The sequence below is a fragment of the Oryx dammah genome, unplaced genomic scaffold, assembly GCF_014754425.2.
Source record: "Oryx dammah isolate SB20612 unplaced genomic scaffold, SCBI_Odam_1.1 HiC_scaffold_22, whole genome shotgun sequence".
In the NCBI taxonomy this organism is placed as follows: Eukaryota; Metazoa; Chordata; class Mammalia; order Artiodactyla; family Bovidae; genus Oryx; species Oryx dammah.
The window spans coordinates 39,745,977-39,771,727 of NW_024070206.1; the positions used below are offsets into that span (position 1 = coordinate 39,745,977).

Genomic DNA, 25,751 nt, shown 5'->3' on the forward strand with positions numbered 1-25,751 from the left:
AGAGCTTTAGATATTATCTCTCAGGTCCCTGAGCCTCTGTTCATTTTTTCCCAGTATTCTCTCTATTCTTTAGATGGTTTCTATTAATGTATCTTCAGGTTGACCCTCTTCTTTCTCTGTCGTCTCCATCTTCTGCTGAGCGTTTCTTATATTTCTACTATTTCTTTCAGTTTTTTTTTATTTCCCTGTTGAGAGTGCCTGTCTTTCATTTATTATAAGCATACTTTACTTGACGGGAATGCTCACGATGGCTGCTTTAAAGTTCTTGTCTGCTATATCCACCGTTTCTTGACTCTTCATATGCTGAGTAATTTGTATCCTAGACATTGTGGTATTATGTCATGGAGACTCTGGATTTTGTTTCATTGCTCTGTTGAGTGTTGATGTTTCTTATTTAATAGGCTTTAATTCAAGAGTCCAAGTAAAAAGTACTCAAGAAGCTAAATTCCACTCAGGAGTTCTAACCTTGACCTCAGGGCTGTACCTTTATACAAGACCTTTGTCTTCATTATTGTCACGATGTAAGGCTTCATTTAGCTTTTGAGAAACTCCACTCTTTAAATACAAATGTTGGTCTCAACCCCAAAGTCATCATTTACTCCAAGAAATGCATATTTTTCATATCTTCTCTTTAGACTAAAACAGCCCATAATGACATTTACTCCCGAGAACCCCATTAGAATGAGCACAGGCAGCGTCACCTTTCTTGTCCCTTCATAGTCTCTCCATCAAAAGGAGTCATGCCTGTTTGTTCTTACAACTTCCCTGCGTGTATCTGCCTGGTACTGCTGTCCCACAGTCCCCAGTCACTAACCACATACTCTGTTATCCACATACCTACTTCAAGGATCAAATGTTGATTTTAAAAAATCATGCACTATCAAATGCATTTTTCTTACCAGTCCCGTAATTAGCAAGACTCCTTTTTAAATGGGTGTTAGCACTTCTCCTTATTATATGAACAATGTATCTTTCACTCAATCCCTTACCTCCATCAGCATGGCACACCTTTGGCCTGTTTGTATTGAGGAATCACCCCCTAAGATGCACACCAGTGGCTGCTCCTTTAGCTACATTTAGGCCTGGAGAAAATGGGGGCGGAAGGTGGATTATAGTGGTCCAATAACTTAGATTCTTAAAGGAGATTCCCTACTCCTTGGAAGGAGAGTGGGGGTAATGGTGGCTTTGCTCCTCCAGTTACACATCTATCATATGTGAAATATATAAGCTAGATGTCAGGATACTTTTCTCCTCGAAGTATAGTTAAAACTGTGTTCCTCTATCTGTAATGATGATAAAACCACAGCATAAAATATGAGCAGCACTCTGCCTTGCAGGATACTGAATATCTGCGAGTTTGGAATATTGGGCACAAAGGGAAACAGAGAGTTGTGAAGAACTGAGGAGCCTCAGAGAGGACTGTACTGGCAGTGTCTTTGGAAGAGGCCAGGGCTTCTTCCTAGGAAGAGATGTGCGTCTTCCATTTCTATCCTAATGTGTTTGTTTCAGGAGACAGCACCTTTGACAGATGACCTGCTAATTCAGTCTATAAGTTTTAATTATTTTGGCTTCTTGGAATCAAAGTGTCACAGATTGGGGTTTTTGAAATCTACTATGAATTTTTAATGGAAGTTAGGGAAAGGGAAAACGTAAAATTCTGTTGTTGTTGGGTCACTAAGTCTGACTCTTTGTGACCCCATGGACTGCAGCGCACCAGGCTTCCCTGTCCTCCTCTATCTCTCGGAGTTTGCTCAAATTGAGGTCCATTGAGTCAGTCATGATAACTAACCATCTCCCCCTCCCCCTCCTCCTCTTGCCTTCAATCTTCCTCACATCAGAGTGTTTTCCAATGAATTGGCTCTTCGCATCAGATATAGAGGGAGTAAGTATTGAATACATACTGCATGCCCGCTATTGTTCTAAACACTTAACCTGTTTGAGCTCAGTTGAGCTTCACAGCAGTCCTAAATGGTGGACAGTCCCCATCCCACCCCTGTTTTAGAGTCGAAGAAACGGAGGCACAGAGATGTTCAATAACTTGTCAGCGTCACACACCGGAAACTGGGAGCCCTGGGGTTCCAGAGTCTAGTGCTCTTTAACTACTGGGTTGTTATATTGCCTCTCAAACATCCTTCTCTGATGGCTCAGATGGTAAAGGGTCTGCCTGCAGTGTAGGAGACCCGCGTTCCCTCCTTGGGTTGGGAAGATCCCCTGGAGAAGGGAATGGCTACCCACTCCATTACTCTTAGTGGCTTCCAGTTGGTGCTAGTGGTAAAGAACCCGCCTGACAATGTAGGAGACAAGAGATGCGAGGTCAATCCCTGGGTCAGGAGGATCCCCTGGAGAAGGGCATGGCAACCCAATCCAGTATTCTTGCTTGGAGAATCCCATGGATAAAGGAGCTTGGCAGGCTATGGTCCATGGGATCACAAAGAGTTGGACATGACTGAAGTGACTTAGCATGTGTACACTCAAATATCACAGAGACAGTCTTGTTTTATTGTCTTATGTTCTTCTCTTCTTCCCACATGAACTGAACTGCAGTAAAATTTCACAAACCAAATTGAAATTGCATAGTTAGTGAAGGAAATAAAAGGCCCTCCAGTGTTGTAAAGGCTTGAAACAGAGCACATGCTGTTCTATTTGAATGGCGTTTATGTTTTTAAACAGCTATAATTTTTAAAAGTTCAAAAACATTCCCATTTATCCTTGGAATAGGCTATGGGGTGAGAGTCACTATATTTTATATATGTTTGTAAATGCAGGAAACAAACATTCAGCTATTTGTTCCTCCTATCAACTCCAAAGCAGAAATGTGTATAAAGTCCAGAAAACCAAGCCCTAGGTTCGTGGGATTACTAATCTCTGATTTTTTAATCCTTCAATTCAGATCATTCTCTGAGTAGATGATCTGGGTGATTTCAAAGTGAAGAGTAAGCCCCTTGGACAAAACCGGCACGGGATTCAGCATGCCACACTTGGCAGGAGGAGGTGAGGGCCTCCATTCTCACCCTGTCTTCATCTGGGAAGCAGATCATCCTGGCTCTTTTCTCTTTTCGGCTGCGCAACACGGCATGTCGGATCTTAGTTCCCCGACCAGGAATCAAACCCACGCCCCCTGCAGTGGAGGCGCAGAGTCTTAACCACTGGACCACCAGGGAGGTCTGTCCTGGCCCCATTTTAAACGGGACTGGGTCTTTTCATCACCAGCATTGGGTCATTCTTACACAGCTGCTCCCTGTATGTGTTGAAATATCCATCAGTTCTGGAACTCAGACCCATGCATTTCCATGATGGATAGTCCGTTTTTTCTCCTCAGGTATAGTAACTTGGCGCTTGGCTTCTTAGCCTCACAGGAAAGCTTTTAAACCTCAAAAGGCAGTGACTTAGCATTTATTTGTTTCCATGAGCAGACTGTCACGAGTCACCAGGGAGCCTGTTTTTCTTCATCACCAGTGCCTTTCGTTGTCCTTTGGTACGTTGGGCAGGAACTGAAGACAGTTTTGACCTGAAGAATTCTCTCGATCCCCCTGGAATTGGGTGAACCAAACTGTCAACCAGTTCTGTCTTGTTCAATCATTGTTTCCACGTTGCTTGACACATAGAGGGTTCTCACATAGTATTTGTTGAATTGATTTAAACTGAATCACTGCAGTGTCCCTGTGGATCAAGGAGAATGCAGCATTTACGCCAGCACGTGGCTGTTTGGATGTTTTCGCCAATCGTCTCCATCACTTGAGGAGCCCCTGACACCGTAGCTCAGAAAATGGCATAGTGCACTGCACAGGAGCTCAGAAAATAGTTCTTAAACAACAGTTTCTTTTTGTTGGCTTCCTTGCCCTTTTGTGAAAGCTTTACTTGAGTTCTCGTTCAGTCTTTCAACAGCTATTTAAGGCATTCTGAGAGGTTCTGGAAATAGACAGGGAATCAGGAAGTTATGGCCTATGAGGAAGTCTGGCACTAAATAGACAACAGCATTAAAGTGAGGTAAGTGCAGTGAGGTTGTGTAGGAAGAAGACCACGTAAGCTGACCTGGCGTATTCTAGGAAAGCTTCTTGGACGACATGAGGTTTGACTAAGACTTAGAGAAGGAGTAGGAGTTAGCCAGGTGAAGGGTATGGAAAAAGAACCTTGCAAACAGAATAGAATGTTGCAATCAAAAGAGAGCATGCTGCAACTTCCCTGTTGGTTCAGTGGTTAAGAATCCCCCTGCTAGTGCAGAGGACTTGGGTTCAGTCCCTGATCCAGGAAGATCCCACAGGCTGCAGGGCAGCTAAAGCCCCTGTGCCACAACTACTGAGCCAGCGCTCCAGAACCCAGGAGCCACAGCTACTGAGCCTGTGCATCCTAGAGCTTCCCAACAGGAGAAGCCACTGCAGTGAGAAGCCGGAGCACTGCAACTAGAGAAAGCCCTCGGGCAGCACAGCCAAAATAAATAATAATTTTTTTTTTTTTTTAAGAAAGAACATGCAGTATTCAGTGAAGTGCATGTCGTTCCATATGGACATTGAGGTGTGAGGCTGGCTGCAGAGGTGAGCAGTATTCATGTCCTGTTGCTGCAGAACTGCTAGAGACTTAGCAGCCTAAAACAACACTTGTGTGTTGTGTCACAGCCTCTAAAGTCCAGGCACAGCTTCATTTTGTTCTCTGCCTTCAGTTCTCACCAGGCTGCAATCCAGGCATCTGCTGGGGGTGTGGTCTAATCATTGGCTCGACTGGGGAAAACTCCCTTGTGTTGTTGACAGCTTCCTTGAGGCTGCAGGACTGAGGCTTCAGTTCCTTGCTGGCAGCTACTCCTAGTTCCCATAGGCCACCTGCGATCCCTTGCCCCATGGGCTTCTCCAACATGGGTGCTTGCAGTGGAGGTCGACTTCTTCAAGGCCAGGAGGGTGAGTCTCTAGTGTGCCTGCCAGCAAACAGAGTCAGAGAGAGAATCCTACAGGATTCCATGTGATGGGAGTGACATTCCATCACCTTTCCCATATTCTGTTTGGTTGGAAGCAAGCCACAGGTCCCACCCATGCTCTCGGGGAGAGTGGGTACGCCAGGAGGTAAAGAGCACAGTGGGGCGGTCGCCTGAAGTTCTGTAGTCACAAATGTTTACAATTTGTTGTGAGGATTCTGGGGAGTCATTGAAAGGTTTTAAGTACAACAGCCAAGAAGCTGGTGCAGCCAACCATAAGGGAGAGAAGGGTGGCCTGAACAGAAGTCACAGCCATGTGGGTTATAGAGACTTTAAGGAGGTTTAATCAACAAAACTTGATGGTAATATGATACGAGATATAAAGGACAGGGGAAGCCAAGGATAAATGATGCACAGGTTTCTGGCTTGGTCATTGGGTGGTGGAAGCAGAAACCTGGTTGTTGTCATTGTTCATTCACGTCCAAGTCTTTGCAACCCCATGGACTGCAGCCCACCAGGCTTCCCTGTCCTTCACTGTCTCTTGGAGTTTGCTCAAACTCATGTCCATCGAGTCAGTGATGTCATCCAACCATCTCATCTTCTGTCACTCCCGTCTCCCCTTGCCCTCAATCTTTTCCAGCATCAGGGTCTTTTCCAATGAATTGGCTCTTCACATCAGGTGGCCAAAGTGTTGGAGCTTCAGCTTCAGCATCAGCCCTTCCGATGAAAATTCAGGCTTGATTTCCTTTAGGATCGATCTGGAGCACGGGAGTCAACTGGAATGGAGGAGAGTGGGTGATTGGAGTGGGGCTCAGCTCAGGTTCTCACTTCCCGGAGCTCCTGCAGCTCTGTGGCTTCAGCCTGTTTCTGTCTTTGCAAGAGAGTCCCAGTAAGATAGTGTTAATGGAGCACAGTGAACTTAACCACCATCATCAAGACAACCTGAAATGCTTGGTCTTGTCAGTGGAGCCAGGAGGTCTCTGACTGGACATCATAAAGGATGAACGTAAGTGGTCCCCAGAATGGCCGTCTTAGTCTGTAAGCCTCTGGCTTAAATGATGGCTGTGTGCCAGGAGTGCATGTGACAGTGATGTTGTCATGGTGATGCCCGTGTGTCTTTACTCTCAGTGGGCTGACTCGAGTTGCTGGGCTCGTTCAGCTACCGGCGTTCCTTTTTGCTGCAGTAAACAAGCAAGGGAGTGTTCCCCTCAATTATTATCGGAATGCTGGTGCATGTTATTTTCACAGGGGTAAGGGAGCTTCTCTACTTCTAGAGAGAAATTGCTCTGAGAACAATTTCAAAACAAGAATTTGAACTTGTTAGAATAAGATAGTAATTGGTTGACACCTTATGGGTTGCAAAGCACACTTAAGTTCTCTACCAGGATGTGAGGGATGTGAAAAGTCAGCTTATCAAAAGAAATACATACCATGCTCAAATAACCACGTAAAGTCAGAATCTTTACTATTGAAGCTGTTTCAAGAAGAGGCGTTCCTGCATTTTTTTTCCCCGCTCTGAAAATTTCTCCGAAACCGGAGTGACTCAAGCAGAGCCTGGAAAACACTGGAGAGTCACATGATGGCTAAAAATAAGCACATCCTCTCCAGCAGGACAGTAACCAGGGCAGAAGTAACTCGGTTTGTGAATGCTCACACTGGCTGGACATGCCCGGCCGAGTCAGGCCACTCGCCTCTCTTGGTGACCACTGGTTGGAGAGGCCTCGGGCACAGAGGCTCGGGCCCGGGCTATCAGCATTGTCCCCTGGCACGTTCCCCCAGGGCAGAGCCGGTTAGCACACTGTGGGATGGCTCCAAGCAGCAGGCCGGGAGGGACCCCGGCTGACTCATGGCTCTTGTCACCACCACCTCGTCCTTCTACCCTCCCTGTGAAACCAATAGTAGATGCTTTTGATCCCAGAAGACCTTTTAGTTGTTGTTAACGATGAAGGCGGGAGGAGAAGGGGACGACAGAGGAGGGGGTGGTTGGATGGCATGACCGACTCAATGGGCATGCATTTGGGTAAACTCCGGGAGTTGGTGATGGACAGGGAGTCCTGGCGTGCTGCAGTCCATGGGGTCGCAAAGAGTCAGACACGACTGAGCGACTGAACTGAACGACGCAAAACCTAAGTTGTGATCAATGGTTGGATGTTTGGTGCTTTGGGATGTATCATAGGGTTTTCTAAACTGTCGCATTGTGGATGCTTTCCCAAACCCACACTCATCTTGGGCACTCACCGCTCACACCAGGGGTGGCCGCAGTAGCCGCCCAGCTGGCCTCTGCACCCTCAGCACCGATAGTCTGTTGTCCACACGGCAGGCGGAGAGAGCCGCCTACAACCCACGTCACGCCCAGGACCCTGCCATGGCTGCCCTTCTCCCTCAGAACAAAAGCCGGACTCCTGCCGGTGGGGGTTCGTGGTGGCTGCCCTCCAGTCCCTCTCAAGCTCCCTCCTCCCACAGCACCCCCAACTCCCTCCATTCCAGGGGAGGCCGGGTCTTTCCTCCACCTGGAATTTCTGTTCCTGGCTGTCTGGAAGGCCAGCTTCGCCTGTCTCGGGTCTTTGCTCAGCTTTCACTTTCCCACGGGGGCTTTGAAGAAGTCAGGGTGACTCCTGCAAGTGGCACGTCCCTTCCATGGATCCTGGAAGCTGGAACCAAGGGGCTGTTGCAGACACACGTCGGCTTCGGTGAGGAGGGAGGCTTTGAGGCCAGGTGAGCCCTGCGCATGCACAGGGTGGATCCCACCTCCTGGCATCCCTACTGGGCTGCCACCCAGGGGGCTGGGGTTGTGACCCCTGTCCTTCTGGAGGGACTCGGGGAGGTCCGCTGGGTCTGAGCAAGGGCTTGAGACTGGAGGGGACTACATGATGGATAGTCCTGAACTTCAGGCCTTCTCAGAAGTTTCTGTTCAGAACTGCCACACTCCCAGCCCCACCCGGCACTCCCTCCTCTTGCCTGGCCCTGCCTCTGCCGTGGCATTTACTTTCTGGTTTATCATGTCACTTACTAATTTATTAACATTATTGTCTGTTATCGAATTCCCCCTGTTAGAACGTGAATTCCCCACCGCCCGGCATCTTTGTGTTTCATTCCCTGTTTTATCCCAAGTGCCTGTAGCTTGCCAGATAGACAGTCAGGATTCAGTAAATATTTGTGACAGGAATGCGTGAATCGGGGTGATTTCAGAAGGAGCACAGAGACTTGGGCTCTGGTCTACTGATTCTCAAGACAGAGTACCGAGTGGGGGAACGTAGGCCTCGGAGCCCACTGGTGGGTTATGGGTTAAACCGGTTTCATAAAGATTTCCTTTAGATAAAACGAGTCTCATTTCCTTATCGTGTCAGCAGTTTAGTTTTTATCTTGCTGGCATCTAGAAGTGGGAAGCCTGTGTGTTTTCTCGTCATTAGTTGAATCAGGCCTCAATTGCTGAGTAATAATAATAACAGGGTGTGCTGATTTAACGTGTGCCAGGCTCCTGGGTAGGAACTTTCCACGGCTTAACCCAGGTACTCTTCCCAGCTCTGGGAAGGAGGGACTGCTACTGACTGTGTAGGACAGAAAGAAGTGGCAGGTTGCAGCGAAAGTCCTGCCAGTGAGCTGGCAGCGGGGCCAGGGCTGTTCCGAAAGCTGCAGGGCGCCCGGCCCTGCTCCTCACCACCACCTCCCTGGGCAAGAGGAAGGACACGGTGTTCCTAGCAGGTCTTCCTTCTGCAGGACTGACGTGGTTCAGGCTCAGCTCTGTGGAGCCCCGCCCCGAGCTGCTTAGAGGTGGGACTTTCAGAAGCTGACACCAAAGTGGCAAAAAGGAAAAGCCCAGTTTTGCCACTGGCTGCCCTGGTGGGACAGAAGCCAGTAAGGCCTCTGAACTCCTCATTGGGAGAGTAACAGAACCAACCTGTCAATGATCTCGTGAATCAGGGCACCCCAGAACCTCTGTTAAGGTTCCATTTGGACAAAACGTTGGCCCCTGAGGTGCTTTCTTTTTTTTCACCCTCAGGGCTGAGCAGATTACAGAACATACAAAGTGGAGGTGTAGAGGCATTGTCGAAGGAAAGTGTTAGATCTTGTGTTTGCGATGGTCAGGGTTGCATGGGAGCTTGTTGTTGTTCCTCAGTGTGACAGCTCTGGTGTCAGTTAGCCACTTGGGAGATCCTCTTCCTGTGGGAATTCTCTCTTTTCAATCAGTCCCACCCCATGCCATCTCCCCCAGCAGTGGCCCAATTATTTATTTTAACCAGGTTCATTATCTCAGTTAAACAGTAACACCTGTTTGCCAACAGGGATAAGGAAGTGATGTCAGGTTGATCCACAAACAATTAATCAACATAGGTACGAGATAGCTTCAGTCATATTTGAGTTGTTCTGTGGGGTTTGGGCTTATTTTTATTGTGGTATATTTGACATATAACATTTTATTAGTTTCACATGTACATGTGAATGACTCAGTGTTTGTGTATATTGTGAAATGGTCATCACAGTAGGCCTAGCTAACAACCATCACTGCACAGAGTTACAAGTTGTTTCTCGCTTGTGATGAGAACTTTTAAGTTCACTTCCCTTCTCATCTTTCAAATATGCAATACAGTACTATTAACTGTAGTATTAATAACTGTAGTTAATGCTGTACATTACATTCCGGGGACTTATTTATTTTATAACTGGAAGCTTGTACCTTTTGACTCCCTGCACCCATTGCATCCCCACCCCTCCTCCATGGGCTTTATAATTAAGTGAGAAGGAAACGTGTGTGTGTGTGTGTTGAGGACAACCAGGAGAGTGGTTGCTTCCTGAATGACTGTGTGTTTGTTTACTGTCTCTGCGGTTCTTGTCAACAGTATTAATGTCATATTTTTAGCTCCTCTGTTTAGGATTTTGGCAGAAAGAATATGGCAGATTATGTGAGAAGAATTTCTAAATTCCACCAGAGCCTCAGCCGAAGAGGATAAAGCCAAGTATAAAGAAGGATAAAGTGCTTTTATTTGCTTCTTAGTTATGAATTCATTGGGCCTCATAGGCCTAAAATGGGGGCGCATTTTTCTGTAAACGTTAAGCAAGCTACTAATTACTGACATTTAGACACAGCAATGCTCTGGCTTCACTAAGACAGTGAATCAGGCCACTCTTTGTTTTTTACAACGATGGTTTAAAATGTCTTAGAATCATATTTATACCCCCAACTCCTGAAGGCATTAATTAAGACACAACTGCTCAAAGGCTAGCATTGTAAATCATGTCTGTATCCAGTGGGTCAAATCAGAGAATTATAGGGACTTGTACAGAATTTATGTCTAGTTTCCTCCACTCTGAAACTCCTTTTTATTTTGAAGGGGGAAGTTAAGGAGAGAGAGGAAAACTTGAGGGAAAAATGATTCTTGTAAGACGGGGCTACTGCTCATTATATTTTCAGGACATCATCAAATGCAGCCTCACAAAAAAATTGAATTGTCTGATAGCTGCAAGAAAAAAAAAAATCTGTATCTGTGTTCTTGCCGAAGTAGCTGTACTCTCTTTAAAAGCTATTATGTAAATGTTTTCCATATAAGCATCACTGAGCAGAGAGGCATGGGAAGGTACAGAAGTGAAGTCAGCAGTGGACTTGGGGGCATTTGAGGAAGCATGAAGGCAGCGTTTGAGAACCCCTGTGTCTAAAGCCATGATTGGATGCTATCAAGGACACCCTTGGGTCACTTCACAAAAATGGAATACGAATGTTAGCTTACATAAAATTATTGTATCAGTGTTAAATTTAGTATCAATGATAGCAGTACAGTTTTCTGGTAGCATCCTGATTGCAGCCCAGGAAAAGACTATCTGTCACCCCCCAAGCTGGGTACACCCCAGAAGACGATAGAAGATAGCAAGACTTTAAAACAAACAAAAACCTAGTTCTTAACTGTCTAATGAGTACGATATAACACCGGATATTGTCTACTATTATTCTAAAAAGTTAAACCATGAAAGCATTAAACACAGGAAACACAAGGTTTGGTTTTCATCTTTATAAACTTGAGCATTTTAGCCTTTAGGGTCTCTTGGTGTGTGTTGATCACGCGGTAGCCATGAGGGGTCAGTTACGTCCATATCAGATTGCAGCCTTCGAGGATTTAAAGAGCTCAGTTTACATTCTTTTGAAAATGAGCTTTAATTGTGTGGTTTTTAAAAAACCTTTTAACCTCTGCAGATACTAAGATCTTCCCAATGTCCCTCCCGTTCTTTCGTGTCTTTGCCTTTATTGACTGGAAGGTAGAAATGTACAGTCAACTGGTGCCGACCTCATGGATGTATCCTCATCCATCAGACGTTTATTTCTATTAAGCTTCTTTCCAAACAACTTACATCAGAATTCAAAACCCCTCTAATTTTAAATTTCAAGTATTAATTACTTAATTGAGCTTTTTACATTTTTCGAATTTGTTTGCCCTTCTTCGCTTTGTCCTACCTGTGGAGGCAGAAGTTTTGCTCCCATCCCCCGTGTAGTGCGTATAGCGAGTGGGGCATGGACCGAGCCCCCTCTTCACCACTGTCCCCTCCCCACCCAGCAGCAGGGGGATGCCAAGTCTGACTCTCACTGCCTTCATCTTTCTCATCTTAGAGACCTCCAGGCTGCATGCATGGTGCCAGTTTATAGGGTCTGTGAATCACAGCTGGCACTTGAGTGCCAAGACCTGTGAACCACAGTCAAGCTGGACTCTGTCAGCAGCAAGGGATGGGTTTCCTCAGGAAAAAGCTGGAACTGGGACAGTGCCAGTGACGGCAGCCGTTCTGGCCTCTGCCGTGAGCTGCCCGCATCTCCCATGACCCCATTTCCCTCCCAGCCTGCTCCCTCTGCTTATTTTTAGTTTTTCTTCCCTGATAACTTGTTCTTCCACGGGGCTCTGGCTTACCCTGATGTCTTCTACTTTAACTTCTTATCAGACACTTCAGGTTTTTTTTTTTTTGCAAGCTGCATTTGATGATGTCCCGAAAATATATTCTTGCTGGGAAATCCCATGAACAGAGGAGCCTGGCCAGCTGCAGTCCAATAGGGTTGCAGAGTCAGACACGACTGAGCAACTAAGCACGCAAGCACACACAACCTTGTTTTACAAGCAACCGACTTCTTTTCCTTTCATGCTTTTCTTTTAAAATTTACATGAGACTGGGTAAGGTGGAGTAGAAGAACGTGTGTCCGATGGATCTCACCGGCTCCTGCAACCAGCCCCATCCCAGGTGCTGACCTGCTGAGGGACGCCTGCCTGGCAGGAGGAGGGTGGGGGGTGGTCAGTCGCCCTCTAGGGAAACCCCTTCCACAGGGCTGTTCCCTTCAGGAGAGGCATGGACGAGAACAAGGCAGACTTGGAGAGCCCAGCACAAACCACCTTGCTCCCCACTAGAGTTAACTGTTTACTGACTGAGTTTACCCAGGTGAACTGCTGTCCTGATTCCATCTCTAAAGAGCCTAAGTGATGATGGAAGGTGACCTTGAAACCCAGTCAGAGATTCTCTCTCTGGGAGGCTGATGGGTTTTGTTTGGTTTCCTTTAGATAGTGCCGGCTCTTGCTGTCAGTGATTTTGAAGTTGCCATCAGCTCCTCGAGCTTCCCCTGGGACCTGTCCCCTGGATACCTGCCTCTCCCAGGAGTTCTATCATGAGTCACAAAAGCGTAACTATCAAGTGTCTCCTCCGGATCAGGCATTGTGGTTGGCCCTGAGAACACAAACCAGATACAACGCCTACCTTGTTGGAGTTTAAGTCTAATGGGAGTGCTCAGTTGCTTAGAGTCGTATCCAACTCTTCACAGCCCCATGGACTGTAGCCCACTGGGCTACTCTGTCCATGAAATTTTCCAGGCAAGAATACCATAGTGGGGTACCACTTCTTATTCCAGGGGAATCTCCCCATCCCAGGGATCTTCTGCATAGGCAGGCAGATTCTTTACCACTAGCGCCACCTGGGAAGCCGTCTAATGGGAGAAAGAAAGAAAGTGAAGTCGCTCAGTCTTGTCTGACTCTTTGTGACCCTGTGGGCTGTAGCCCACCAGGCTCCTCCGTCCATGGCATTCTCCAGGCAAGAATACTGGAGTGGGTTGTCATTTCCTTCTCCAGGGGATCTTCCTGACCCAGGGATCGAACCCAGGTCTCCCGCATTGCAGGCAGACGCTTTAACCCCTGAGCCAGCAGGGAAGCCCTGGTCTAATGGGAGAAGCAGTCATTAAATAAATCACTCTGTACTGCTCCAGTTGATGGGTGCTGTGTGGAGGGTGTGTGGGTCCTGCCGCCTCCCTGCACAGGCACATTTAAGCTGAGACCTGAAGGATGTTAGACTCGGTCACTGAAAGGAGAAGGGGGAAGAGTTTCAGCAGAGGGAGTACAGCCCAGTCACACTCTGTGGTCACGTCTAGAACACTGCCTTGTTCCTGAAAGTGTTGAGAGTGGCCCTGCCTGGGCAGAGTTTTTTTTTTTTTTTTTTAATACGTTTATACAATCACTTGCTTTACTTTTTAGATTGCACGTGTCAGTGATGACATAGACTATTCGTCTTTCTGTCTGTGAGCATTCTTAAATGATCACTCCCATGCGATCTTGAGCTCCTCTAGAGCAGAGACCTCCAATACAGGGCTTATCACTCTCGTGTTCCGTCGCCCAGTCGTGTCTGACTCTTTGCGACCCCATGGACTGTAGCCTGCCAGGCTCCTCTGTTCATGGGATTCTCCAGGCAGGAACACTGGAATGTGTTGCCATTTCCTCCTCCAGGGATCTTCCCGACCCAGGGATCGAACCCAGGTCTCCTGTGTCTTCAGAATTGCAGGTGAATTCTCCACCCACTGAGATTTTGAGGACGCACAGGGCTCATGGTAGGCACTTAGTAAGTCTGTATCTAGTAATAACAGGGGTTGGTCATGGACAGTCTTTGAGCTACGTTCTGTTAGACCTTCTTTATATTAAAATATGACACACAGCTCATGAAAATATCTGCAGTGACTTGATTTGTCAACAGCAGCTTCCCCAGTGAGGCTGGCTGGTGGCCGCTCTTAGAGAAGGCTCTTTGCCAGGCCCACGCATCGTCACCCTGCCTTCCCGGCTGTTCTCTGCGCTGTGTTCCTTACCCTGTTGGCTTGGCCTGGAGTTAGAGAACCTGGTCAGTGGGACACGGAAGCCGTGTCCAGGAGTGTTTTCTCTGGGCTTCTACAAAGATGAAGGCTCCCCGCAGCTTTGGTGACTCACAAAGCAGGCCATCCACTGTCTATACTTGGGAGGGTCTTGTGCATAAGTGAGGTTTCCAGGTAACTAAAGGTGTGCATACTCAAACTTCTTCAGTCATACCTAATTTAAGCATTCTGATTTTCAGCATATTAGGCATTTCCCTGTATTTCTAGAAGAAAATTCTTTTTTCTCCTTTATAATAGGCATGTATATTAAAGGGTATGTTGCCATCAATGCTTCTTGAGGGTATGACTTGGTACCTCTTGCTGATGACTTCCGGCACCTGAAGACAGACAGACAGAAATTTTATAGTCTTCCCTGTTTGCTATTTTGTAATGAGGAGATTGGTTGAAACTTGTTGCTGTTACCTTGCCTGTATAACCCCTTGCCTTTTTCTCACCTCTTGGTCCCAATAAACTGTAAAGTTGGAAATAAAATGTAAAGTTGGAAACCACATAACCAGGTTTTATTTACTTCTTCCTGTATTTATTTAAACAGTTGTTCCTTCACCAAATATATGTTCTGCCAAGTATTGTGCTAAGCGCAGAGCTTACAGAGCAGAGAGTGATGAGTTCTTGCCCCGCCAAGAGCCAAGGGGTGGGAGGACTGCGGTGGAGAATGGGGCCAGTGGGAGCACCTGCACCAGACTGAGCTGTTCAGAGGAAGAGGGTGTGGCTGGGCCTCAGCAGTGGCTCTGAATTTCTAAACCCGTGAAGTGTGTAAACTTCATTGCTTACACCTTGTGCCTTCTGTTTTGGCTGCAGAAGCCCTTTTCTATGTCTGTCATGTTCTAGATAGGGAGAGCCTGTTTTAAGCTGGGCTTCAGGTAGATGAGGTCTTGCCGGACATCTGTGGTCTTCTAGTTTGGCCGGTTTCTGTCATTATTAGTGATGCTGCTGAATAACTTGGTTACTGTCTTAATCCCCAGGCTTCCCTGTTGTAAAGGCATATCTTTCTCCCGTTATAAGCAGCTTACAGGATAAAGACTTGACATGTGCCGCTATCTGCTTCTCCAAAAACCTCTCAGTGTCTTAGAGTCAGATGATGAAACTTCCCTGGATCAGTTCAGTGTGCTGCAAAACGGTGATTTTTTTCTATAACGTTTCTTTAGCAATTTCCTAGCTGTCAGTGTTCTGTAAAGATCTTTAGATCCTTTCTCTCTACTCCCCTCATCGTGGGCTAGCTTTTTGTTTATTCAGTGCATTGTAATACAATTACAGCCATTATTCTTTTTGGTTTGCAAAATGGTCCGAGTGTGGCTAGTTGGGAGCCCCTTCAGTCTGACCCCTGTCTCCTTGACCTTAATTCTTGAGCACATCCTTGCTGTTTGACATTAGATGTTCCAGGCTCACCCCTGGAGTCAGCCATATCTCAAGAAGCCCTTTTATTGCAGAATATCATTTAGAAGCCAGGACTTGGGCACTAGGAGTGCCCGTTGCTACAGAGATGTCATGGCGGCGGCTGCTGCTGCTGCTAAGTCGCTTCAGTCGTGTCCGACTCTGTGCGACCCCATAGACGGCAGCCCACCAGGTTCCCCCGTCCCTGGGATTCTCCAGGCAAGAACACTGGAGTGTGTTGCCATTTCCTTCTCCAATGCATGAAAGTGAAAAGTGAAAGTGAAGTTGCTCAGTCGTGTCTGACTCTTAGCGACCCCATGGACTGCAGCCTACCAGGCTCCTCCATCCATGGGATTTTCCAGGCAAGAGTACTGGAATGGGGTGCCATTGCCTTCTCTGGTCATGGCTGCTAGAGTCTTTTAATGGCTGAAACTAGGGTATACATTAAAAGAAAAAATAGACATTTGCATCGATATTTCTCCTAAAGTATTACTTTGTTATAAGATTGGTATTACAAATTCAATTATGGTGATGCTTGGAGCTTATCAGAGAACCTTTCCTTCTTAAAAAAAAAAAAAGAAGTTAAAATCCCTTTGTGTCTGCTGTTCTCATCTTTCTGGAGGGAGAAAGGACAACTGCATTAATCTCCTGTCACTTGAGGGAAAAACTGCTCAGAAGGGTTAAGTTGTCCAGGATTAAGGGTTAAGTTGCTCTCATTTCACCGCGTGCACTCTTCCTCAGTGTGTTTGTGCTACTTCTGTGCTGGGAGGGACTTCCCAGGTGGCACGAGTGGTAAAGAACCCACCTGCCAATGCAGAAGATGTAAGAGTCGAGGGTTCGATCCCTGGGTCAGGAAGATCGCCTGGAGGAGGAAGTGGCAACCCACTCCAGTATTCTTGCCTGGAAAATCCCATGGACAGAGGAGCCTGGGGGGCTACCGTCCATGGGGTCGCACAGAGTCAGACACGACCAGTGCAACTGACTCCACACACGGTGCTGGGAAAGGGTAGCTGGCAGTTACCTCTTACATGTTTTAGTAAATTCCTATTGTTATCATAGTTTTGCTGTCAACCGAAAAAGCATTTCTCATGTTGCCAGTGCTTGTAATTTATTCTGGTTACTTTCAGGTGCGGCTAAATCAAGTCCAGCATCTAAACCAGGATCCACACCTTCTCGTCCCTCATCAGCCAAAAGGGCTTCGTCCAGCGGCTCAGCATCCAAATCTGATAAAGACTTAGAAACACAGGTCATACAGCTTAATGAACAGGTAACTCAGCATCCCCTGCCCAGTCTGTGGCAGCAGTGACGGGTGTGAGGGCAAGATGAGCGGACCCCTCTGGGCCTGGGAGAGGGGAGGGGAGGGAACCAGTGGCTTCAGTTGAGTCAGAATGAAAGGAACTAGTGGGGCAGATAAAATCAGTGGCCCATTGTCAATAAAAGATGTTAAGTCACCCATCTCATAGCTGCCTATTGAGAGAATGGCTTCCCAGGTGGCTCAGTGGTAAAGAATCCACCTGCCAAGCAGGGGATGTGGATTCAATCCTTGGATCGGGAAGGTACCCTGAAGAAGGAAATGGCAACCCCCTCCAGTATTCTTGCTTGGGAATTCCTATGGACAGAGATCCTGGCGGGCTACGGTCTATAGGGTCACAGAGTCAGACACAACTGAGCGACTACCAACAACAGAAATACATTGAGACAGGAGGACAGATGAGGCGGCCTCAGGTAAATGCAAGTGGGCAGGCTAACCACCCCCTCATCCGCACCCCACAAACACACACCTCAGTGCTCTTAGGAGCTCCAGGCTAGACCACGGCCACTTTGAGCCAGTCTAGATTGTGTTACAGGCATCAAGGGTTAGTCTCCCTTCCTTCCTCCTTTCTTCCAGCAACTGTTGGTTAAGCCTGTTGGATGTGACAGACACTGTATTTGATGCTGATCGTATAGTGGCAGCAAGACAGAGAACTTCCCTTCCCTCGCTGAACCTACAGACAGACAGACACATACCACCAGCTGTTGCACCAGCAAAAGCCAAACACCAAGCCCTTCCCACAAGAGTGAAAGTACACAGGAGCACTGAACCCAGGAGTGGGGAGATCAGAAAGGCCACCATGAATTAGGACTTTTCTTTTTAATCTAATATCCCTGGGATTGCAGTAATCTATCTCTGCTGTCTTTGAAATATTCAATATGAAAGCTTACATACGCTTCCTAACCAACAATAGCTAACTTTGCCTAAGTGTATACATAGCTTAAGGGGCTTTCCAGATGGTGCTAGTGGTAAAGAACCCCCCTGCCATCGCAGGAGAGACACTGGTTCAATCCTTCAGTCTGGAAGATCTGAGGGCATGGCAACCCACTCCAGTATTCTTGCCTGGACAATCCCATGGACAGAGGAGCCTGGCAGGCTTCAGTCCATAGGGTTGCAAATAGTTGGACATGACAAGCCGACTTAGCACAGCACAGCATGCATAGTTTAAAAGTTATGACGTACATCAAACTCTCACTGAGGGCACCCAAAGCCAGTGCTCTCTAATTGTCTGGAGATGTGGGGTTGGGAGGGACGTGGTGGGGGGAGGGTGGGGACACATGTACGCCTGTGGCTAATTCATGTTGATGTAGGACAAAAATCATCACAGTACTGTAAAGTATATCCTCCAATTTAAAGAAAGAAAAAAAAAATAGCTTACTCTAATCGCAAACTTCAAAACAAAAAGTAATATGACAACTGGGAGCTCAGGACCCCGTGTAGAAAACACCCACCCTCGCCCTGAGTTGGGAGGAGAGTCTTTTATCCCTGCTACCCCAGCCCCTGGGCTTCCCTGGTTGTTCAGCTGGTAAAGAATCTGCCTGCAATGCTGGAGACCCTGGTTTGATTCCTGGGTGGGGAAGAGCCCCTGGAGAAAGGATAGGCTACCCACTCCAGTATTCTAGCCTGGAGAAGCCCCATGGACAGAGAAGCCCCATGGACAGAGAAGCCTGGTGGGCTACAGTTCATGGGATCGCAAAGAGTTGGACACAACTGAGTACACAAGCCCATCCCCACCACTGCGACTGGAACCTTTATTCCAGGTCCTCAGGCTGTTCCCAGCCACTCACTGGGCCAATCCCGGTGATTAATCTGATTCTTGATGAGCCAGCAAGAGTCTGGAAACGTTTTTGAGATAATTGTATATTTGCAAACAAGGATCTGGTTAAACAGCCAGCAGTTGCCTAATGAGGGTGTTTCTTTACAATTCTGAACACTTTAATGAAAAAGGTAAAACCTTAAGTCATCCGGTGGGTAGGACTTTGGTTTCGAAACTGTGGAAAGTTCTAATTACCAGCTGATTCTCAGTTTGAGCCCTTACACAATGTCTCTAATGAGTTCTTCCAGGATAGGAGGTGGTTAGGCCAGCGCTAATTAGCCTGGGGCCATGTGCCTGAGTCTCTACTCAAGAGGGTCAGGCATGGGTCTGTAATACCTTAGATTTATACCCCTTTCTCCTTCAGTTCAGTTCAGTCGCTCAGTCATGTCCAACTCTTTTTGACCCCATGAATTGCAGCACACCAGGCCTCCCTGTCCATCACCAACTCCAGGAGTTCACTCTCGAGTCGGTGATGCCATCCAGCCATCTCATCCTCTGTTGTCCCCTTCTCCTCCTGCCCCTAATCCCTCCCAGCATCAGAGTCTTTTCCAATAAGTCAACTGTTCGCATGAGGTAGCCAAAGTATTAGAGTTTCAGCTTTAGCATCATTCCTTCCAAAGAAATCCCAGGACTGATCTCCAGAATGGACTGGTTGGATCTCCTTGCAGTCCAAGGGACCCTCAAGAGTCTTCTCCAACACCACAGTTCAGAAGCATCAATTCTTCGGAGCTCAGCTTTCTTCACAGTTCAACTGTCACATCCATACATGACCAAAGGAAAAACCATAGCCTTGACTAGATGGACCTTTGTTGGCAAAGTAATGTCTCTGCTTTTCAGTATGCTATCTAGGTTGGTCATAACTTTCCTTCCAAGGAGTAAGCGTCTTTTAATTTCATGGCTGCAGTCACCATCTGCAGTGATTTTGGAGCCCCCAAAAATAAAGTCTGACACTGTTTCCACTGTTTCCCCATCTATTGCCCATGAACTGATGGGACCAGATGCCATGATCTTCGTTTTCTGAATGTTGAGCTTTAAGCCAACTTTTTCACTCTCCTCTTTCACTTTTATCAAGAGGCTTTTTAGTTCCTCTTCACTTTCTGCCATAAGGGTGGTGTCATCTGCATATCTGAGGTGATTGATATTTCTCCCGGCAATCTTGATTCCAGCTTGTGCTTCTTCCAAGCCAGCGTTTCACATGATGTACTCTGCATATAAGTTAAATAAGCAGGGTGACAATATACAGCTTTGATGTACTCCTTCTCCTATTTGGAACCAGTCTGTTGTTCCATGTCCAGTTCTAACTGTTGCTTCCTGACCTGCATATAGATTTCTTGAGAGGCAGGTCAGGTGGTCTGGTATTCCCATCTCTTTCAGAATTTTCCACAGTTTATTGTGATCCACACAGTCAAAGGCTTTGGCATAGTCAATGAAGCAGAAATAGATGTTTTTCTGGAACTCTCTTGCCTTTTCCACGATCCAGCGGACGTTGGCAATTTGATCTCTAGTTCCTCTGCCTTTTCTAAAACCAGCTTGAACATCAGGGAGTTCACGGTTCACGTATTGCTGAAGCCTGGCTTAGACAATTTTGAGCATTACTTTACTAGCTTGTGAGATGAGTGCAATTGTGCGGTAGTTTGAGCATTCTTTCGCGTTGCCTTTCTTTGGGATTGGAATGAAACCCAACCTTGTCCAATCCTGTGGCCACTGCTGAGTTTTCCAAATTTGCTGACATATTGAGTGCAGCACTTTCACAGCATCATCTTTCAGGATTTGAAATAGCTCAACTGGAAGGCCATCACCTCCACTAGCTTTGTTTGTAGTGATGCTTCCTAAGGCCCACTTGACTTCACATTCCAGGATGTCTGGCTCTAGGTGAGTGATCACACCATCGTGATTATTTGGGTCATGAAGATCTTTTTTGTACAGTTCTTCTGTGTATTCTTGCCACCTCTTCTTAATATCTTCTGCTTCTGTTAGGTCCATACCATTTCTGTCCTTTATTGAGCCCATCCTTGCATGAAATGTTCCCTTGGTATCTCTAATTTTCTGAAGAGATCTCTAGTCTTTCCCATTCTGTTGTTTTCCTCTCTTTCTTTGCATTGATCGCTGAGGAAGGCTTTCTTATCTCTCCTTGCAATTCTTTGGTACTCTGCATTCAGACGCTTATATCTTTCCTTTTCTCCTTTGCTTTTCACTTCTCTTCTTTTCACAGCTATTTGTAAGGCCTCCCCAGACAGCCATTTTGCTTTTTTGCATTTCTTTTCCATGGGGATGGTCTGGATCCCTGTCCTGTACAATGTCACAAACCTCCGTCCATAGTTCATCAGGCACTCTATCAGATCTAGTCCCTTAAATCTATTTCTCACTTCCACTGGATAATCATAAGGGATTTGATTTAGGTCATACCTGAATGGTCTAGTGGTTTTCCCCACTTTCTTCAATTTAAGTCTGATTTTGGCAATAAGGAGTTCATGATCTGAGCCACAGTCAGCACCCAGTCTTGTTTTTGCTGACTGTATAGAGCTTCTCCATCTTTGACTGCAAAGAATATAATCAGTCTGATTTTGATGTTGACCATCTGGTGATGTCCATGTGTGGAGTCTTATCTTGTGTTGTTGGAAGATGATGTTTGCTATGACCAGTGCATCCTCTTGGCAAAACTCTATTAGCCTTTTTCCTGCTTCATTTCGTATTCCAAGGCCAAATTTGCCTGTTACCCCAGGTGTTTCTTGACTTCCTACTTTTGCATTCCAGTCCCCTATAATGAAAAGGACATCTTTTTGGGGTGTTAGTTCTAAAAGGTCTTGTAGGTCTTTATAGAACCGTTCAACCTTTCTCCTTAGAAACTCAGATTCTCTTAATAGCTTTATTATCTCATGGTTCTTCATCATTATCTACCTCTACCACACCTAGGTTCCCAACCCTCTAACCCAACGTAGAACCGCCTGGAAACCTTGGATCCTACCTGCCCCTCTGGCTGTAGAGCCTGCGTCTACCAGCCCCACTTCCTCTTCTGGGGCTGGTTCTAGGCTCCCAAGAGCTCACCCAGAGCCCCAGAGCCCTGAGGGCCCATGCTCTCTGCAGTGCTTCAGCTGGACCATGCATGCTCAGTCACTAAGTCGTGTCTAGCTCTTTTGCAACTCCATAGACTATAGCCCACCAGCCTCCTCTGTCCATGGGATTTCCCAAGCAAGAATACTGGAGTGGTAGCCATTTCCTACTCTGGGGGATATTCCCGACCCAGAGATCAAACCCACATCTCCTACACTGGCAGGTGGATTCTTTACCACTGAGCCACCAGGGAAACTAAACTGTCCTATTCATAACACCACTCTCAAGAAGACGGAACAGAGAGAAGTACGTTTCAGTGGTCTTCCTCCCACTGGCTGTAATTCTCCATTCAAAGGCCTCAGCCCCGGGCTGCCCCCAGTGCCCACACGTGGAGGAGCATTGTGCCCGTACCTCCATCTGTCCCTGTACCTCTGTCTGTCCCCCAGTGGGAAGGTTGGATACCTCCTACCTTGTGAGCCTTCATTCACCAACTGCTTACTGAGCACCTCCTCCAGCTGTACTTCCAAGGCTGTGTTAGTGCTCCCTCCATTTTCTGTCCCCAAAGCCTACAAAGTGCCCCCTTGAAGCTGGTGGGGAGCCTCACACAGGCATCGCTGTGTTGGAATTGAGGACAGGAAGACAAGGAAGGGCCGAGTGACAGTGCCCAAGCCAAAGAGTGGATAGCAGTGGTAATAGACAAGGTGACAAGTGCCATGGACTTTAAGAATTCTCACGTTCTTGGTCTCGTGCCTTGATGTGGGCAGTCTCCCATGACATGCTCCGCAAGCACCGCTGTGCCAGTCAGTGTCAGTGGTAGAAATGAATCAGGGCAGGAAAAGATGTGACTGAAATAATCAGGGGCTGCGGGGTGGGGTCCCTGCCATGCTTGGGGACCATGGGGCAAGGAGAGGGGGCCTGGTTAGCCCTCGCAGACCCTGTCTATGGCTCAGACAGGAAGGCTGGGCAGATCTGCAGTGTGTGGACACCAGGGTGGTGGAGAATCGGGAGAAGAGAACTTGACTCTCCTCCAGGCTGCACCCCTAGCATTTGCCCGCTCAGGCTCCTGCTCTGACACGTTGGAGTGGGACTGTGAAAATGGCCTCCCCTTCGCCAACTGATCTTTCACCGGGTAATTTAGCTCCTGTTGTTTTTACCAGGGAGTGTTTATAGCTGCACATATTACCTGATGCACCTGGAATAGCCGCACAGGCCAACCTGGGCTGGGTGTTTCTACTGAGCTTCAGCTCTTGGTTCGCTGCACAGACCACACCAGGCAAGAGGCAGTCGAGCCTGTGGTTTTCATGGGGTAGAGGCATCCAGAGACCTTTCTTGCCTGGTCCAGGGAAGGGGACCTGGCAGTCAGCAGAGTCCTGAACTCCACAGACCCATCCACTGACACCAGTGCAGGCTTGAGATGGACCTGTGGTCACGTCTGGGGAGGAGGATGCCAGCGTCAAGAGGGTTTTCTTTTTTTTTCTGGAATTCAGGCAACTGGGTTACCTTCAGTTTTTACAAATGTCCATAGACAGAGGAGCCTGGCAGGCTACAGTCCATGGGGTCACAAAGAATCGGACGCAAATGAACACAAGCCACAATGCCATAGTATTATCAGAAAGAAGAGTTATGGTCAGAAGCTGGTGATCCTCCGTTGCCTTTTTGTTTTTCGTTATTTATTTATTTGGCTGCACTGGGTGTTCGTTGCCGCATGCAGGATCTTTAGCTGCAGCATTTAAACTCCTGGTTGCAGCCTGTGCAATCTAGTTCCCTGACCAGGGATTGAACTCTGGCCCCCTGCATTGGGAGCATGGAGTGTTAGCCACTGCACCCACCAGGGAAGTCCCTCCTCCTCTGCTTTGTGAGCAGCTGCATGAGGGCATCAGTGGGGTTAACTCTGAGGAAGACCCCTACCCTTGAGTCTTGCTGGATGGATTCAGGTTTGCCAGGTGTGTGAGGAGAGGGCCACTGCGTGTGCTGAGTATCTGTTTGAATGAATCAGTAACTCCAGACAGCTAAATAGCACAGGCAAAGGCCTGGCATTACTGGAAAGAGAGATTTTCCACTCCAAGTATTATCTTTGGAAACCTGTTAAGGGTGATTTTTCATATACTGAGAGAGAGGTTACACCTGAGGAGGACCGTGAAAGACCTAGTTTACTTCTACAGATGTTCTTTGCATAAATGTATAACTGCTCAAAAGGTTTAAAAAAAAATTGAGGGATTCTCCAAGAATAGGAAGGGGTGATGGTTCGGGCCTGTGTGGGGTTGCTGGCCCTGCAGCCTGGAATTTGAGACCAGGTCTGTCTACACGCCCTTCCGGGTTTCTTCAGCCCAGGTGATGGCTCTGTCAGACTCAGCCTTATAACTTGCCCCTTCCCTTTACCACTGTAAGCAGCTGGGAGGCCCCTGAACCAGCACCAAGGGGAGAAAAAGGAAATGGGGACTGTCCTGCTGAGGGAATGGGGCTTCCGCACTGTCCCCTTCCCTGTGATGAGCTCGAAGCGAGACCTAGAGGAACTGAGGCAGCTCCACTCAGCCTGCTTTCTCACCCAGTTTTCCCTGTGCAGCCGAGCCCCTGGCTCCCCGGAGAAGTGTTTGTCCAGTTTGGGTCAGGAACTGGGGCTCCAAAGCGGAGGGCAGCTTTCCATGCAAGTGACGTGAAGAAAGAAAGGAGGGTCCACAGCCACCCCCCGCCGCTGCCCCCTCCCCGTGCCCTCTCATCCCCCTTCCCTGTAGAGGAGCAATGAGCTGGGGGGGACGGTGTGCCCCAGCCCGTGTCAGTGGGAAAGGAAAGCGGACTCGGAGCCCAGGTGGAACTGTCTCCTGACGAAGGATCCCCAGGCCTGAGGTTATTATAAACGCTCAGCTGACAGGAGTGACAGACGTGCTGCTGCCGTTGGGTTCCCGGCCCCAGGCTCGGGCTCCGAAAGCAGCCTCTTGTCTCCCTCCCCGGACTTGCCCACCCGTTATTGTTGCACATCTGTCATTTTTGCACGTCTGTCTGTTCACGTCTCGCATCCTTATACGCAGGCAGGCGTGGTCACATATTTCTTAATGCTGTATTTTTTGAGGGTTTTCTTTTCCACCTTCCCCACCCTCGCCAGGTACATTCGTTAAAACTTGCCCTCGAAGGCGTGGAAAAAGAAAGGGATTTCTACTTCGGCAAGTTGAGAGAGATTGAGCTCCTGTGCCAGGAACACGGGCAGGAAAATGACGATCTCGTGCAGCGACTAATGGAAGTCCTCTACGCCTCGGACGAACACGTGAGTGTGAGCAGAGCGCGGATGCTCGTGGTCTAGAGTGATGCTCTTGGTCACGGTGCAGTGATGGCTGTACCTTCAGAGACTGCCCTGGGGGCTCAGTGAGCTCGGGCAGGGCACACGATGTTCCCAGAGGGTTCAGCACGACCCTCACCCACTGACCCTGCCGAGGGGACTTGCATTCCTAAATCCCGGAAGAGAGGAGTGGACGTCTCCAGTCGTGGGGGGGCAGAGCCAAGGGGCCTTGGGTTGGGAGAAACAGGCTTGTGCAGCCTCAAGTGGTTTTCAGCTCCCCGAGCAAATGAGCAGTAAGAGTGTGTGTGGGGATTCTTCTTCATGACGGAGCAGGGCGTGGTGAAAGGAAACAGTAATGTCGATGCTCTTCCCGTCCCCGTCAGGCCCATGGCCGTCTGGTTTAGCCTCCCTGGCTGGTTGTCTTGGTTACTCATCACCAGCACAGAGCAGCATCGTGGGACGGCCTTCTGTGGGCACATACTCCCGGATGGCCTCCTTCGCGGGGAGGCCCGGGGTTGCTCCCCATGAGTGAATGTGCTGAGGGGGACCCGGGCGGTGGCTCCATCTGGAGGGATGGGAAGCAGGCGTGCGAAGCAGCAGAGGAGCGGGAGTCTTGGGAACAAGGCAGGGAAGGGGCAGGATGAACGGCAGAGCCCAGGGCTGGTCACCCCATGCCCGCCTCCACAGGGCGAGAGAAGCCCCCCGGCAGCAGGACTGGGAGCCCAGTGGGGCTTCGCCTTCTGGAGGGTGGTGGCGTGGACGGGAGGGGAGCCAGGCCCCCCAGAGCGGTGTGGACGGCAGGGGAGCCGGGCCCCCTGGGTGTGGTGGACGGCAGGGGAGCCGGGCCCCCTGGGTGTGGTGGACGGCAGGGGAGCC

General features: G+C 48.1%; 1 protein-coding gene across 4 annotated transcripts in view; it reads left to right on the plus strand.

Moving 5' to 3' along the window:
• Window positions 1-25,751, plus strand: part of MAPRE2 (microtubule associated protein RP/EB family member 2) — a 187,460-nt gene that overhangs the window by 151,620 nt on the left and 10,089 nt on the right. For all 4 annotated transcript variants that reach the window (XM_040264857.1, XM_040264855.1, XM_040264853.1 and 1 more), the window contains 2 exons: window positions 16,553-16,692; window positions 24,705-24,863. In XM_040264857.1, the coding sequence (XP_040120791.1) occupies window positions 16,553-16,692; window positions 24,705-24,863 (299 nt within the window). The remainder of the gene's footprint in view (window positions 1-16,552; window positions 16,693-24,704; window positions 24,864-25,751) is intronic.